This window comes from Clytia hemisphaerica, unplaced genomic scaffold, assembly GCF_902728285.1.
Source record: "Clytia hemisphaerica strain Z4C2 unplaced genomic scaffold, Clytia hemisphaerica genome assembly, whole genome shotgun sequence".
Classification (NCBI taxonomy): Eukaryota; Metazoa; Cnidaria; class Hydrozoa; order Leptothecata; family Clytiidae; genus Clytia; species Clytia hemisphaerica.
In genome coordinates this window covers 77,037-92,007 of record NW_027104531.1, presented here as the reverse complement: position 1 = coordinate 92,007, position 14,971 = coordinate 77,037, and the positions used below count along the sequence as shown (strand labels likewise).

Genomic DNA, 14,971 nt, shown 5'->3' with positions numbered 1-14,971 from the left:
GATGGAGGAAAACAAAGCGAGAGAAAACGTCAAGAATCGCTAAAACATATTTGAAACACTTTCCGTCCTGCCCGTACGATGGTGTTTTCTCAAAGACAACCAAGTCAATCTGTACTTTTTCCATCGGTGCTTTTGCGATTACAGGTTTCAAGCGATCCTTATTCTTGAAAAGAGGATTTTGTTCACAGTGACATTTGTTTGAATTGATCCAAGCTTGGATTGTTTCCTGAGAAATACCAACATAATGATCTCTGATGCGGTTGAATAGCTTGAGAGCATTTCTCCTTTGAAGTGTTCATAAAAGTAATGAATGATTCCGTTTACCTCTGAAGACTTTGGTACACTAATCTTCTACCATCAACAACAGCCACCTAAGTATTAAAAACACAGTAAGCACTTAGTACTGGGTTTGAACATGCTTATAGTTAACGTGGTTTCCGCATTTCAGAATACCACACAAGCGCTTAGAATGAATGTTTCCGCATTACAGAATAGCGTACGGACACTTAGAATAAAGGTTTCCGCATTACAGAATACCACACAAGCGCTTAGAATGAATGTTTCCGCATTTCAGAATACCACACAAGCACTTAGAATGAAGGTTTGCGCATTACAGAATAGCGTACGAACACTTAGAATGAAAGTTTCCGCATTACAGAATACCACACAAGCGCTTAGAATGAAGGTTTCCACATTACAGAATAGCACACAAGCACTTAGAATGAAGGTTTCCACATTACAGAATAGCATACAAACACTCAGAATGAAGGTTTCCGCAATACAGAATACCACACAAGCACTTAGAATGAAGGTTTCCGCATTACAGAATAGCACACAAGCACTTAGAATGAAGGTTTCCGCATTACAGAATAGCATACAAACACTTAGAATGAAAGTTTCCGCATTACAGAATACCACACAAAAGCTTAGAATGAAGGTTTCCGCATTACAGAATGGCACACAAACACTCAGAATGAAGGTTTCCGCATTACAGAATAGCATACAAACACTCAGAATGAAGGTTTCCGCATTACAGAATAGCATACAAACACTCAGAATGAAGGTTTCCGCATTACAGAATAGAACACAAGCACTCAGAATGAAGGTTCCCGCATTACAGAATAGCACACAAGCACTTAGAATGAAGGTTTCCGCATTACAGAATAGCATACAAACACTCAGAATGAAGGTTTCCGCATTACAGAATAGCACACAAGCACTTAGAATGAAGGTTTCCGCATTACAGAATACCACACAAGTGCTTAGAATGAGGGTTTCCGCATTACAGAATAGCACACAAGCGCTTAGAATGAGGGTTTCCGCATTACAGAATAGCACAAAAGCAATCAAAATGAGGGTTTCCGTATTACAGAATATGGATAATATGAATAATATTTTGATTCGAGAAAGAAAAGATTTATATACTTACAATTCGTCTTTCTTTCTCCTTTGTGATGTAATCAGTGATATGATCGACAATGAGGTTCTTCTGTTTAAGCCTCCAAAGTTTCTTTTGGAACGAGTTATACCCTTTAACGAGCTTAACTTTTCCATCAAGCTCTATGAACCTCTCATAAACATCGTCATTTATAGGGCGATATCTATTTTCACAATTAACAACATATATTCCAATAAAAAAAAGTAACAGTATACACCAAAACGACCGAAACATTTCCATTATTCTTCAAACGTTATAATATTTCACATTCCTATTTTGATGCTCACATTTTCTTACACAAATGATTTACTTTGCTTGGCCTTTCCGTTTTTTTTCTCCAAATTTTAGCGTTATAAAAAATGATGATTGTTTGTTTAAGAGTCTTTCTGTATGATACATCGAAAGAGGAAAATAAAACACATGTATAAATATACGTGTAGATAGGCCTTTATATTTTGTGATCAATCGAGGATTTTATTTACTTTTTAAAAAAAAAGGAAGAAAATTCTTGTGTAAACATAATTGATCTTTTACTTTGGTAGAGTTTCCGCAAAGCGACATTAACAGGCCCTCTCATATCTCATGGGGAATTGTTATTTCACTTTTGGGGTTAAAATTTTTCGTCAGATCATTGGGATACCGATGGGGTCTGACACAGCTCCATTTATGGCTAATCTTTTCCTTTATCATTTTGAGTCGAAGTGGATCAAGAGCTTGAAAAAAGAAAATCTTCAAAAAGCCAGACGATTTCCCTTAAGAAAATAACTGAAGTATGCACAAGTCTGCATCAAGTATGAGAAATGAAGTATGATTTGTCTCAAATGCATACTCAAAGTTTCAGACTTGATTTAGTATGCATACGTGCATACTTGAGGATGCAGACTTGCATACTTGATTTTGGCAGACTTGCATACTCGATTTCGGCAGACTCGGTATTTTTTAGGCAGACTTGATTTAAGTCTGGCCAAGTCTGATCAAGTCTGCATTTGAGACAAATCATACTTGAAAGTCTGCAGCAAAAAATGCATACTTGTGGTGAAGTATGCCAAAATCAATATGATTGCTACTTGGATATCAGACTTGAGCAGATTTGCGAGTTGAAAATAATGGCATACTCAGGCATACTTGGCAAGTCTGCAATGTTCAAATGTATACGAATGATGTTCGTCAGCTCGAATGTACACAAAATGCTCATAAAAGTTTGGAAACTGGGAAAGAAAATCAAGCTTTTTATTTGAAATTACATTTTGTTACTTGTATTCTGAAGCTTGAAAATCAGGTGACATTAATAAAATGAGGTACAAGGTGAAAGTTATAACATATATAAACAGCATAGAAAAGGTTATGTTGAAAAAATACTTTGCGATAAATTCTTTTGTGATTCATTAAATTTTCTTTGTTTTTATCCAAGAATTTCATTTAGTTTTTGTGAAACGGAGGGCCAAAAACCTGAATTTCTTTGCTTCCACCAATCTAAAAGGTGTGTCAAAATTACGATTTTTCTTTCCAATATTTGTTTTTACATTCACTTTTGGACAGGACAAAGAAGTCGGCAGAAGCGACAAAATCACGTTTTCATCTTGGGAAAGGTCGAAAATTCCTCTTTAGCCTATTTACGGGTTCAACAAAGCAGGCGCTAGAGTTATTTTTTACTTTAATTTATGTAATAATTAAGCTTCTGATACATACTAGCTTTTAAAACAGGGATGTTATGAAAAGGCCGGAATTTTTAAGAAAAGATGGATAAAGCGAATAAAAGAGAAATATTCTAATATTTTTACTCGTATATTTAAGTGATGCAGATCAAATAAGCACCAACTCTTAATTAATGGTTACCCTAAACATTTATATTACCTGCAATTTCAAAGAATTCGTCGTCTGTAAGGAAAAGGGCCGCATCATAAACGGTCGAAAACATGACCAAAAAGGGCGACGAATTGATGATACCAGACGTGTCGTGCCAGCACATAATTGTCCGATGACGGTGAAAACGTTTTAAATCATCCGCGTTACCAGTTTCGCCAATACGAGCCAATTCCTTCTTTAATGTTTCGTCATCGAGATCTTCATAAAATTTGTTTGGTTTGACACGGTAATACGGTCTCTGAAGCTTCATCATTGTGTCTTTCACGTGTTGTATCGAAAATTTGCGACCTTGAATTAAAAACAACCAGACATTTTGGTACTCTCTACTTTAAGCTTTATAATGGTGATTTCATCATTTTATTTCAAACAGCATGTTTTAAAAATGAGTGCCGACAAATCTGCTCATCAAAATCGAAAAGTTATATAGGAAGGCTAACCAAATGAAAATGAGAAGCATTGGAAATATTTCAACAAACGCTTGAATGCACGTGCAAGGGGTCGTCCTTAAAATTATTAAAAAAGGGTATACGAGACCACTTTCCAATACAGATCTTAAAAAGAGAAAGCACTATCTTATTAAAAATAAAACTTCTCAAAATAAAAGTCAAACATTATAAATAAAAACTTATTAAGGGATTCAAATATTTGCCCTACCTGCCACCTCGTATGTTTTCTTTCTCATCTCGGTCCCATTAAGCTCCAAACATGTGAACGTCTGTGGGACGATCGACTCACCAATAGAATACGTACCCTAAAAATGAGTTCGCTAATTTAGAAAAAAAATCGTCCCCACATTCTGTCGAATTATCGTCCACCGTCTAACTAAGTAAAATTTACTTGAAACAAATAAATACAAATTAATAGAGGAGCGTAGTACAAATTAATTTGTACTTACAGCTATAACTTCTGATCTAAGATGTTTCTTAAGTTCCATTGTCGATTCTTTAACAGGAATGGGAACATCTGATTTCGTCATCCTAAAACAACAACACGATAACAGTAAGTATACCGTCTTGACTGGGAAAGAGTTAGGCTTTTGTACAATTTAAGTAGGAAATATATACTGCAAGAAAATTATAAAATGAAGTAAATTTAGATTAACAACAGAAACTCTGAGAAAATTAGTAAGACATATTAAAAACAAAAGCCCACGTTAGACCAATTAAAAATGAAGTAAAATGTTAGTTTTAAAACCTCTTTTTTGCTTTACGAACGCGTGTTCCGCTATGGACGAGTTTGTATTGTCCTAAATCAATGTGGTGTACTTCCTCTAAGAATTTTCGGACGACTTGTCCCCCATTACACGGATATTGGCCTACATAAATGAGAATTATAAATTTAATGTGAGCATAAGATTCCATACAGAGATTTAAAAAAGAATTATGAGATCAAAGGCTTGCCCTAGCCTACTGCAAAAATGGTCATTGGTTACCCTAGTAACCAAATTAATATATTTGTACCAGTCGAACGAGCATCAAAAGTGAAACAAAAAAGGTCAAACTTATGATTATAACCAATCAAAATCTCTACCTGACGAGTTTTTGAGATTGAAGTCTCTTGCCAGTTGCGTCAAGTTTAAATTCGACCCAAAAAGAAACGAGGAAAACTAAAAAAAAAACAAAAAGAGAGGGTATCAGTCAATTGTTCGCAAGATCTGTATTTTGAGTGAGTTGAAGGGACATTAAAGTAAACATTGCGCGAACCACGTGTCATTAAAGATAACAATTAAAATCACGTGTCCAAAACAAACTTGTAAAACAATTGAACAATCAAAATTAGCCATATTTGGTTTGATTTTGTATCCCGCTGCATACAGTTTGTGTACAAATTTCGCAAGTACTGTTATGTCCCTTTAAGTGAATGAGCCCATGGTGTCTTGGTAGGTTCTTGAAAATTATTAAAAAAATTTACCACATATTTTTGAGCTTGAACAGTCTTTAAAAAACTGTTGAGGACTCTAAAGACTTAAAACCAGAGGAGAGAAATCAAGGGACCCTTCTTTTGACAGCTCAAGTCCTAATAAGATATGGGGGATGGGAAAAACTTGAAAATTAACAAAGGGTTGGGGCCGGGGGGTCATTATGGACCTTCGAGTAACATCTTATCATATCATATAAGTAATACCTTATCGTATAAGTTATCCCAATCACATGTATAATTCTCCAAATGCCCCACATGATCACGCTTTCTCTTCAATCCTCTTGCTATCTTTTCATTATCTTTGGCCGTTCTAGCAACCGCATCATCAAAACTTTCAAAACCATCAGTAGATCTATTTTTCTCTCGTGTTTTAATTGATGTTGTTCAACCAAAAGCACTAAATGAGAGCATGAAATAAAGTTAACTTCAAAGTTATTTTGGTTATGAACTAATCTTTGATCAATGGTTTCTGGTGCAAAAGAACATATCTGATTTAATGTTTCAATGTTAACTGAGTTAATTGTTAATGTTTTAAAATACCTATAATCTAATTCGTGTTAATCTAGACAAACATGTAAAAAATTGTGCATAGTACAGAGAGATCATATATAAATATAAACCAACAAGACAGAGCTGGAACCTTAAGTTAATTTCAAGCTACGAGTTGACAAGAACAAGTGGATCTAAGACTGTACTGTTGTTTATTGGCTCTTGCCAGGAAGTCAAATCTCAGGGTACTAAATGATAGCCAGAGTAGATAACTTTCTTCAACAAAAAAGGTACTCACCTAATTCTTTTGGCTTTCTAGTTAAGTTAACCCACCCATCAAAAAGATTTAATTAAGATGTTACCACCCAATAAATAAATTTATTTACTTACAGTCACTTTAATTATTTGCAAATATGAACCGCATCCAACAAGCTATGCTTTAATACCCTGAATGTTGACCCCCTGCTCTGGCTTGTAAAGGTATATACAACTGCTTCCAAACCTCAAGATAGATGTCTCCTTCCATTGAACTTCTATATCTTTCTTTGTCTTCCTTTGAATCTTTCTCTTAACCTTTCTTTTTGATATTCCATCTAAACCAACCGCCTCCTTGAAGCTACAAACATAGTCCTGTCTGAATTCCTTGTCTAACTCCTTGACCTTCTCATTAGCTGCTTCTATTGCTTCTTCTTTAGTAAGCTTAGTCAAACCTGCAGCCTCAGCCCTTTTGAGATATGCTGTGTTTTTCTCATTTATCGGGAAAAGCTTCAATAAACTACCGTTCTTTGATACACACTCGCCACATTCAAACAAATTATGCTTTCCTTTATCTCTCACAACATTCCACCTCTGACCTCCAAAACCTTCACTCAATTTCACTTTATCTTCTGACTTACTCTTGCCAAAATTTTGAAGAAGCTTTTTCACCTTTACAACATTTCGTCGACAACATTTCGTCGATACCAATCATATGTTACTTTGTCAAAACCTTCACAGACGTTAAACATTCGACAATAGACGATATCGGCTTTCCGTGAATTTTTTTTCGCGCAAAGCATTCTGGGATATATTCGGGGACGCGATCAAAACAAATCGGCCATCTTGAAGCGAATGACTTCACATCCAGCAGTTTTCTGAAGTTTTGCAAATAAATCTGAAGATATTAAAGCCTTTACTAACTTTGAAATTTATCTGAATGTTGATTAAACTTTTCAAATGGGTGGACGTGACCACTGTGCTGTTTTTGGTTGTGGAAATTCTCGACATCGTCCTGAAATGTACGTATAACATTTGGGCTGTTGTGTATACTGTAGGCTCAAACAACCACTTTTAAACTTTTAAAGACTTTTGATGAGACCATTTTCAATTTTTATATTTTTGAAGCACTTAATGTATTAGACAGCACTTTTTAAAGAAAGATTTCCCCCATAGAAAATTCCTCCTCCCCTGAGCTGGTTCTTCTTATCAGGACAAACAGTGCCCTGGTAATCTATACAAGCCAGCAGAAACGTTTCCTGAGCTGAGCTGGAATTTTCCTAGAAGTAAAGCCCATGTGGGTGTCAAACTTATTAAGTATTTTAACTTTATGACAAGACCAAAATATACCTCTAAACACAATGTGTTTGGAAGGACTTTCTGTGCAGAAGAACCCATCCCAGCACCCAGGCTGGGCATCCGCCAACTGTCAAACCACCTCATCATAATGCAATGGAAACATTGATAGCCAGGCGTAGTTTTGATATTCTTTCATTTTTCTTTTTAGGCTTGTTATCAAAGGCCATGTGGGGATTTTACGTTGGCATACTGCTCCTGCTGGTGCCGGTAATGAGAAAATTCGAAAACAATGGGAAAAACAGATTAATCGAAAAGACTTTAAAGTTAAATCAACTACTGTTGTATGTTCCAATCATTTTGAAGCTGGTTACTATTTAAAATCTGGGTGCAATGTACCAACACTATTTATGAAAGGATACAATGTTCCAGAACCAAAGAAAAGGAAACCTGCTGCTGATCGTACAAAAGCTCCACCACCCAAGCGTAGAAGGCAAAATTTACATCAGAAAGCAATGAATGACATGTTAACTGACATAGAACCACTGGAACCAGAGCCAATTTATACGCCACCTGTATTTGAACACATCTATATTGCAGCAAAGGCTAAGGCAAACCCTGAGGCTTGATCTAGGTCTGATTGTCGCCAGCACATGGAATATTTACTACAAACACAGGAAGAACAATCTGTAAGGATAAAGGAACTGGAAGCCCAAGTGAAAAGGTTGATTGAACAAAGACAAAAGGTTTTGGTATTCAAGTCATTAAAACCAAACCGAAACTAATGACAATATACACTGGGCTACAAAACTATCGTGTTTTCAAATGGGTATATGATCGTATCAAGAAAGAAGCTTTTTTATTGAAAGTTGTTGGGAAAGGGACCTGGAAAAGAAAAGCTGTTAAAAACCGAAAACTAACTCGTGAGAATGAATTATTTCTAACCTTAGTTAGTTTACGTATGGGATTAACTGAGGTTGATTTAGCCTTTCGCTTTAAAGTCGCACAAAGTACAGTATCATCAATCCTCAAAGCGTGGATACCGTTTTTGGCAAGACAACTGGAGGTACTTTTACGCTGGCCGAGAAAGGAAGAAGCCAGGGCATCTTTGCCTGCTTGTTTCAAGAAATTTCCAAATACTATTGCTATCATTGATTGTACTGAGGGGAAAAAAAAGCTCATTTCAATCACACCATGTGGAACAATTTCGTTCATTTCAAAGGCTTATGGCGGATCAGCATCAGACAGGTTCATAACTGAGCATTGCGGCATACTTGACAAACTTTTACCCGGTGATGCCATAATGGCTGACAAAGGGTTCAATATTGGTGATTTGGTTGTTGGAAAAGGTGCTAAACTTATCCTACCACCTTTCTTGAAAGACAAAGGACAGTTTTCTAAAAAGAATAGCGATGAAGGTTCGGACATTGCAAAAGCTAGAATTCACGTTGAGAGGGCTATAGCCAGAGTAAAGGACTTCAAAATTCTTCAAGGTGCTCTACCTATAACTATTAAAAACAAACTGGATGATGTTGTTATTATTATTTGTGCACTAACTAATTTGGCACCTCCTTTAGTTGTGTAGTGGTTTTATAAAATATTTTTAATTTTTATTTTTTATTCATTTTTAAAAACGAAAAAATTTATATTTTTTAACTGTATATTTTGGAAGAGGTTTATTTTAGTTATATACCATTTATTTGCTTTGGTGTTATAATAAATAAAACATAATTATGAGAAAGTTTCTATTGTACAAGCATACACTAAATTTAAAATTTTGTGCATAATCATAAAACAGAATCTTTGTTTTACATTATGTTAAATAAAAGCACTTTAAAAACTAATAATGTGTAATGTTTAATTTCAATGAATAATAATTTTATCTGTATTTCCCTTTTTTAGCTATCTTTTGGTCAAAAACACCCCCAGCTTGGTAGTTGCAGCTGAGTTCAATTCTCAGCCTGGGGAAATGCTAAATGCACTAAATTATGAAAAAAACGTGAAAGATGACGAAAACTTTTTTATGGCCACTGGAAACCAGAAAGACCAAATTGGAAATTTTAAAATGGTATGTATTTTTTTAATTTTGTCACTCCTTTCCCTTTCTAATGGAATGACAATATAATTTTTTATCTTATTTCATGATATTATTCCACAAGTTCAAAATAACATTTTTTGACTACTTTATACTGAAGCTAAAAATGAAAAACATAAGAAAATAAATGTTGTCTAAAACTAGATAAAAACTACGTTCACTAAGAATAAAATGTATACAGGCTTTCATTTTTTTGTTTTGGAGGAGAAACCTTACCAACAGGGCCCATCCAAGATAAACCAAACTTATTAATTCATCAAAATTTTTGCTCAAACTTTAAAAAGCAGTTCGAAAACAAAGCATTAATTCATGTGACAGCTAAAACTGGTACCAAATTATCAAGAGTCAAGAGATATTTAACAGTATTATAATACATGTAAAAAAAGTAAAGCTATAAAGAAAATTATAAAGATATTTCAAAATCAATATCATCTAAATCAGCCAAATTGGCTATCTCACATTTGTACAATAAATCAGAAATAACCTGATTTACACAGTTTTCAATTTCTTGTTCTTCCTTTTTCTCGGTAAGTTCACGAAAGATGATTTTTTCATAACAGGTTTTAGCTTTACCGATACATTCCATAACAAAAGCTTCATCGTAATAAACCCTTTCTAAAAAGGTGTCTGCTGAGAACACAACATAAAAGTCACAATAGTTTCTCCCACTACATCTCATTTGCAGCTGCATTTGGTAGTAGTATCCATGAGTTCTATCTAGAAAAACTTTCTCTGATCCTTCTAGCGTTTTCAGATATGTGCCCGTTTGCGCTGCAAACTTGCTAGCATTGTAATTGCGCAGAGTCCAAGGGCATTTAATCTCTAAAAGTCCTTCACCATGACAGTAACACGACACTAAAGCGTCGGGGCTTGACCCAAAAATGGATATTTTGTATCCAGGAAGAACCCAGCCTCAACCACCGAGAATTTTGTGTGCTTTGATCTATTGTTTTCAATATAAAGATCACGAGCGACAGGCTCATTAACAATACCCCAGTTTAAAGCCTCAGATGTCACATTGGTCTTTAAGAGGCAAACATTTGAAATTATCGATTTGCAACGATTGGGATTTCTCACATCTCCATTAACATCAATCTTTCTCACTGCGTCTTTGAACTTTGACGCAGTTATTCGATGTCGTCTGTAATCGAACCAAGCAGGGTTTTGCGATTGTGATCGGGTGGCATTTTCGACTGCAGCCTGAGATTTTTTCGATACTGTCAGTTTATCGAGAAAATCTTCAAAAGATTCACCAGGGCCAAGTTCATTAATCACTTGTTCAACTGTCAATGGTAAATTAGTTAAGGTAGTCTCAACATTTTCATGAATTATTGGTTCTGGTGCACTTTCTGGTGCACTCACTTCATTATGTTCACGCATGAGTACCACAAGACCACATTTTCCATTAGTAATGTCAGCTAGCATATCGATATCGCTCATTGACAATGATTTAACTTTATGGTAGCTATTGTGGTTGTGGTTCACTTGCCTTTTATTGGGTGGCAAAGAAGCTCGACCCAGTGTTCTTTTAGCCTTGGGCTTTGAAGTGTCAATGTTAACAATTGTGTCCGGTGTATGCAATGCTTGTTGCTCGGTGGAAGGTTTGCTCCATACCTGCTTTTTGGATGTACAGGTTTTGTTGTTACCAAGCCGGACCTCACGTTCGATGTACCACAACAAACAACCGACATGCTTACAGTAGCCTGATGCACTGAAAATGAAAAAAATATAAACATTTGTCAACAAAAAAACTACTTAATATAACTAAATTAAAGTCACAATGCAAACTTATTCCAAGTCTCAAATTCTCTTTCTCTCAGAATTTCACATTAAATTTTTTGAAATTTATGCACATACAAAATTCAAAAAATACTTCAAATTATGCGATTGGTGTAAAATTATCGGAAAAATGTGCTCTGAACATAGTAGAACATATCATCATAGAACATAGAGTTTTCACGAGAAACCATTGAATGTTGAATGTGCATGGAAAACTTCCCATTTGCATGCTGTGAAACTTTCTCGTGCATTGCTGGTATTGAGTAGGAAGACCTGGAAAAAGTTATATTGTGCTTACCCTGCTGCGCACATGCAATGACCGTTGATGATTTGACCACTGTCTTTGTGAAGGATGACCCAAACTGTATAGGCATCTTTTGATGTTTTTTGCTCAGGGTGGACATATCCTTGTGTGAAGCAATAACGCACATTGGGGCTGAGCATATGGACATCAGGATCTTTAAGGTGATGAGATAACAGCAAACTTTTCCCTCCTTTGTAGGCTTTGCCAGCATTATTGTCTTTCAAATATTTTTCAACATGCGTGAATGTAGTGTTTGGGAGGTTTGCTGGTGCAACATACCAATCATCTTTTAATGATGAAGGGTTTGGCAAGGTAACCATTCCATTTTCAAGAACAAGCTTAGCTTTTGTGTCTTTTTTGATTTGCTCTAGTTCCTGTTGAGGGTCGGTAAATTTGAGTGGCAGATTTTGCATGTACGCTACATAAACATTATCGACAAGTTTTTCCTTGTTTCCTGATTTATTAATGCATCTATCAGCAAGGTACTGCTGAAGTTCAGCCCCAGTCCATTTCTTGAAGTGTTCTTTGGTTATTAAACCGGTTTCAGGCTCTGGCAGTGCCTTGATCGTTTCTGTCGCTGGGAGGTTTTCAAGCAACTCATGATCACAGATGTCAGTGTTTGTAAACATTACCTCAGATGTTATCTGCTTCCATATTCTTTCAACATTATGGATTAAAGTTTCCTTGTTGTCCTTCGAATGGCCTTTATAGTTGTTAGTCACTTTCAAGAATGTTTTCAGATCTCCAACTAACCATTTACCAAAGTTAAAGACTTTTCCTTCAGTTATGAAACCTTTATCAGGAAATGTTTGATGTAAAATTTCCAAGTTGACACTGCTGCCATCAAAGTTTGGATCTCTTTCAGCCATGTTGCTGATGTATGTAGTTATGAAAATAACTTGTTTTTAAAATGTGTTTGTAATTTTAATTTCTGTGTTTTGTTTCTCTAAAAAAGAATATAAGACATAAATAAAACATGCTTGAATAATATCAGAAAAAACAAAAACGTGACCTTCCAGCTACCACTACCACTTTCCACCATTTTTGTTGTGATTTCTGATTTTTTGTTTTGATCGCGTCCCCGAATATATCCCAGAATGCTTTACGCGAAAAAAAATTCACGGAAAGCCGATATCGTCTATACTCTTCAAAACCTGCTTTCAGAGTCCTGCTGTTTCTCATTACTCTTGATCCAGGAGCGTAATCAACAAACTTTACACTTAGCTGGTACATGGCTATCTTTGCATACCCACAGCATAATGGGTCTAGAATTGCGGTCATCTCCAGTCGCTAAAAAAAAAACTAAGTACATATAATAAATGCCAAGACAAATTTTTTTCTACCTTAAAGGCAGAAATTTTGGCGGGAATATAATTTGGCGTTTGCTGGAAAATTTATCCCTAAAATGGTGTAAAAAAATGCAAAGACATCTTAAAATAGAAGTTTCTTTCCGCCAAAATTTCTTCCTTTAAGGTAATATTCTAGGGAAACACCTTCAGAAAAATATAGGTCAGTTCGTTAAATAAAAATAAATCTCTTCAAATAGGGTCAGAAGGTCAAAATCTAAAATATTTAATTTGTAATGTTTTAAAGCAGTTTTGGGACGTTTGGTGGAAACTAGACTCTTTTTTAAATCTTTATTTAAAAAAATCATAAAGTCCATCCTCCAGCTTTACAAATTCAATATTATAATTTTTTTCATTTTAAAAAAAGAGTCGCTCCGGCCCATAGAATAATAAATCAATTTAGTGTGACCTAAGTTAAACCAGAGAAATTTTTCGATTACACAGTTTTTTTCCCCAGTCCAGCCCAGTCATGGCAGAATAGACCTTTTTTCAAAGAGGATGTCCTGTTGAATAATTATGTAGTCCAGCCATAAAAACAATGATAGAGCCATGCATAATTACTGGTTTTATCATTGTTTTTCTCCTGGACTACATAATTATTCAATAGGGTGGCCTCTTTGAAAAAAGGTCTATGTCTAGCCATAAAGATGAGCATGGAACCACTTCGTGAAAAAGAAAAGCCTAAAAAATAAGTACATAAAGTTAGCCACCGAAGAGACCAACTAGTTCTAGCCATCGAGATGACCGTGAACCACTTCGTTAAAAAGAAAAGCCTAAAAAAATAAGTACATAAAGTTAGCCACCGAAGAGACCAACTAGTTCTAGCCATCAAGATGACCGTGAACCACTACGTGAAAAAGTAAAGCCTCAAAAATAAGTAAGTAAAGTTAGCCACCGAAGAGACCAACTAGTTCTAGCCACCGAGATGACCGTGAACCACTACGTGAAAAAAAGAAAAGCCTCAAAAAATAAGTAAGTACATAAAGTTAGCCACTGAAGAGATCAACTAGTTCCAGCCATCGAAGCGAGATGACCATGAACCACTATGTGAAAAAGAAAAGCCTCAAAAGTGATTTTAAAATTTGAAATCTTTAAGTCTAAAGTTACAGGCAACTGGTTGTGCTTGTCTTGTGCAGCCAGAGGCAAGTACAAACATAACAGATAAAACAAAACAAAAAACTAATTATTTTCAGCAGTGAAAAAGGTTTTAGCAGCAACAAACTGAATTTACAACAACAACACATTATAGAGAAATGCCTGTCACACAGCTGAAGGTTTATAATACAAAAGACATCTTAATCTGAATTAATGTGCAGAGCCAGAGGGTTTAATAAAGATAGGCAAATGCACTTACCGTTGTTTGACAAGAAGAAATTGTGATAACTCAACTTATTCATTCCCACACTTATCCACCATCCAGTCTTCACCACCAAGCATAGTCATTTATCGGAGTTTCCATATTGAATATCAACAAAATAAAGCAATACAAATTCAAAACAAAAAACAAAATCAAAGTCGACAAGCCAGCCGCCCAATAAAAAAAACTTCGTCGCTTCGCCTCTGGCTTTGAAAATTTTCAAAACTTGTTTTGGCGGGAATTACAGATTCATTCGGGTCTGTAAAATTTATACTCGGGGAAAAGACGTTCGAAATAGGCCAAATGTCTTAAAATTCAATACATGGGGTCATTCTTTGCTCGATAGCATGGGTATATGCACAAAAAGTCTAGGATTATTATACATCAACAGAAAAGAAATTTAAAATGCCATCTTTTGAAGGGTAGGCACTTGACTGAAGTGAAATAGCGGTTGCGTTACAAGCAATCAAAATCACCATTAGGGATAATTTTGACCTAAAAAGTGGATTTATACCGACTGAAATCAATCTGGGCAATGTGCCTAGGGCTAAAAACATCAATAATGATTTGAAGAATCGACATATATCAAAATATAAGTTACATTTGGTCGAAATATCCATGCGAAAAACGGAAAACGTGTAAAATCGATAATTTCTAAAATTTGTAAATTTTGACGTTATTTACGTAGATGGATCAATCAAATTGCTGAAAGAGAAAGTGAAATAGCATTGTTTTCAATTATTTCATCATATCCAGCCCCAAAAAACACTTTTATAACTCTATTGATGTTGCTATGCAAATCTGTTTGATTATACGCGTATCCCGG

At 35.3% G+C, this 14,971-nt stretch overlaps 2 protein-coding genes and 1 long non-coding RNA gene across 3 annotated transcripts; 2 read left to right on the top strand and 1 right to left on the bottom strand.

Moving 5' to 3' along the window:
• Positions 1-469: 469 nt before the first annotated feature.
• Positions 470-1,645, top strand: LOC136822397 (rootletin-like). Its single transcript, XM_067078650.1, has one exon. It carries the CDS (start codon positions 470-472, stop codon positions 1,643-1,645), a length of 1,176 nt encoding a protein of 391 aa, XP_066934751.1.
• Positions 1,646-3,375: 1,730 nt separating this feature from the next.
• LOC136822410 (uncharacterized) lies at positions 3,376-4,223 on the bottom strand. Its single transcript, XR_010848893.1, has 3 exons — positions 4,200-4,223; positions 3,959-4,055; positions 3,376-3,592 (listed from the first exon to the last, which is right to left on the bottom strand). It is a non-coding gene; the product is annotated as an uncharacterized lncRNA (long non-coding RNA).
• A 3,825-nt stretch (positions 4,224-8,048) lies between these two features.
• LOC136822396 (uncharacterized) lies at positions 8,049-8,849 on the top strand. Its single transcript, XM_067078649.1, has one exon. The coding sequence runs from the start codon at positions 8,049-8,051 to the stop codon at positions 8,847-8,849; it is 801 nt and encodes a 266-aa protein (XP_066934750.1).
• Positions 8,850-14,971: the final 6,122 nt, after the last annotated feature.